Source organism: Nansenia antarctica, assembly GCF_963989245.1.
Source record: "Nansenia antarctica genome assembly, chromosome: 11".
Lineage (NCBI taxonomy): Eukaryota > Metazoa > Chordata > Actinopteri > Argentiniformes > Microstomatidae > Nansenia > Nansenia antarctica.
The window spans coordinates 9255993-9258492 of NC_137681.1; the positions used below are offsets into that span (position 1 = coordinate 9255993).

The 2500-nt window shown below is 45.0% G+C and overlaps 1 protein-coding gene across 1 annotated transcript in view; it reads right to left on the minus strand.

Moving 5' to 3' along the window:
- Positions 1-2500, minus strand: part of nrxn1a (neurexin 1a) — a gene marked incomplete at both ends in the record, with an annotated part of 54059 nt that overhangs the window by 27132 nt on the left and 24427 nt on the right. The window contains 6 exon segments of the mRNA XM_080542051.1: positions 1-36; positions 289-419; positions 1257-1269; positions 1271-1405; positions 1917-1934; positions 1936-2142. The exon segment at positions 1-36 is cut by the window's left edge and continues 217 nt beyond it. Coding sequence (XP_080398177.1) covers positions 1-36; positions 289-419; positions 1257-1269; positions 1271-1405; positions 1917-1934; positions 1936-2142 — 540 coding nt within the window.

Consider the following 2500-nt stretch of genomic DNA (forward strand, 5'->3'; position numbering starts at 1 on the left):
GCCCACGTAGCCGTAGTTCAACAGCGCCGTCCACACCTAGGGAGAGACGGAGAGACACACACACACACACACACACACACGTTATACATACACACACACACACGTTATACACACACACACACACACACACACACACACACACACACAGGTTATATACACATCATGCACCTCCTCCGCATCCAAACACGCATGCATGCACGCACGTACACACTCAACACTCACTCTCACACCGGTCCTGACACACACACACACACACACACACACACACACACACACACACACACACACCTCTGTAGGGAAGATGAGTCCAGCGCGGTCCTCAGGCAGCCCTCCCAGGTAGAGCGTGTCATCCAGGTCCAGAATCTCACTGTCCCCTGGGGCTGTGTACGCTGTACGCTGGGAGTTCACTGAGATAGTACCTGGATACACACACACACACACACACACATACAGTCAGCACTGAGTTCATCATCAACCGCACCACCACCACCGTCATCATCATCATCATCATCTTCACAACAATGTTAATTTTGGCAGGCTAGTTTACATTTAGTCTTTAGACGAAGATGCACATTAGTTTTAGTCACATTTAGTCATTTCTATCCTTCTTAGTCTAGTTTTAGTTGACGAAAACTGAAAACATTTTAGTGAAACTAAAACGATATGTTTTGGAGTGTTTGTAGACTATAGCCCAATCCCATTTTCCTTTTTTACCCCCTACCACTCGTTTCGGAGTGCCACTCGCTTTTCGGCTTGCCCCTCGGAAGAGAGTCACAAGGGTAGTGGTTGAAAATCTTTCCTTATGAAATGGTATAACCCTGATACGTCATCAATATAGTATTATAGAAAAGCATAAATTCTCACGATTTTTTGTTATGCTTGTTATAAGAAAAGGTCTATAATAGATTGAATAGATTCTCTCTAGAATTCTCTCTTCCTGCTTATTCTTGTTTTCACTGTCGTGTCGATAATTCGCAAGGCATTCTGGGGATTTCATAATCAATCATGATCAAAATGACTAAAACAATGTGCATCTTCGTCTAAAGACTAAGACTACATGTAAAATAGCCTGCCAAAATTAACACTGCTTCACAATCATCACCATCTTTATCATCACCACCACCACCACCATCATCATCATCATCATCACCATCACCTTCACACCTTCATCATCATCATTATCATGAACATCAACATCTTCACCACCACCCACACCACCACCATCACCACCACCACCCCTAAAGGTCAGAGGTTACCTGATCGTCCGTCCCCTCTGGAAGTCTACGTGGTACCACTCCCCGTCGTTGACCTTCCTGTCGATGGCCCGGGTCTTGGTGGTGCCAGAGCCCATGTCCAGCAGCAGGTACAGGTGGCCGTCCAGCATCTCAATGGCAAAGAAATCCACCTGCAGCAGAGACAACAACAACCACCACAACAACAACAACAACGTAAACACGCGGCAATGACGTCCGCCTGGGGTAGGAGCAACACCATTAGGGTGTCTGTGTGTGTCAGTGTGTGCGTGTGTGTGTGTGTTTTTTTTTTCTCACTTTACCTATTTCTGTAAACCTGCTATTACTTTCGCTCTTTAATTATGTTTTTATAGCCTATGTAAAGCACTTTGTGACAGCTGGTCTGTGATAGGTGCTATATAAATAAACGCTACTTACTTACTTACTTAGTGTGTGTGTGTGTGTGTGTGTGTGTGTGTGTGTGTCTGTGTATGAGTGTCTGTGTCTCTGTGTGTGTGTGTGTGTATGTGTGTGTGTGTCTCTCTCTTTCTATTGTAAAGTGCTTTGAGTTGCATTCATGTACGAAAGGCGCTATATAAATAAAGCTTTACTTACTTACTTACTTACTCTCTATCTCTCTCTGTGTGTCTGTGTTTGTGCGTGGGGTTGTGTACGTGTTCTCACCTTCACAGTGGGGGGCGTTGCGGGGGTCTTTGCGCTGCTGTTGCCGCGGTTTCCCGTGGCTGAAGAGCATGAGGCCGTTGGGTTCGGTGGTTCGGAAGTCGAAGGAGATAGACCCCGCCTTCTTGGCGCTCCACTTGCTCAGCGCCACGAAGGACTCTGGCGTGTCGAAGGTGACCGGGTCCAGAGTGGCCACGCTCTCGCACTTGAACGCCACCACACCGCTCACCTGCAGCACGGTTGGAGAGCTTTAGTATCCACATGATCTTGGATAAAAATGTCAGCTAAATGGCATATATTATATTAATTATTATTATTATTATTATTATTATTATCTTAACATTAGGAGTACTTTTACTGTAAAGCACTTTGGTTGACAAGTGTCATGTTTAAATGGGCTATATAAATAAATATGATTGATTGATTGATTGATTGGAATCTATTAATGCATCACACAGATTGTTGCTTATTTGTGCGCTGATTTGCGGACTGTGTTTCCCATATTCCCCATAGGGTGCGCTACGTAAGTCCATGTCAGGCTCCATATTTAGAGTCCTGGTCAAAATGACATTGGCACTAGAGTGTGC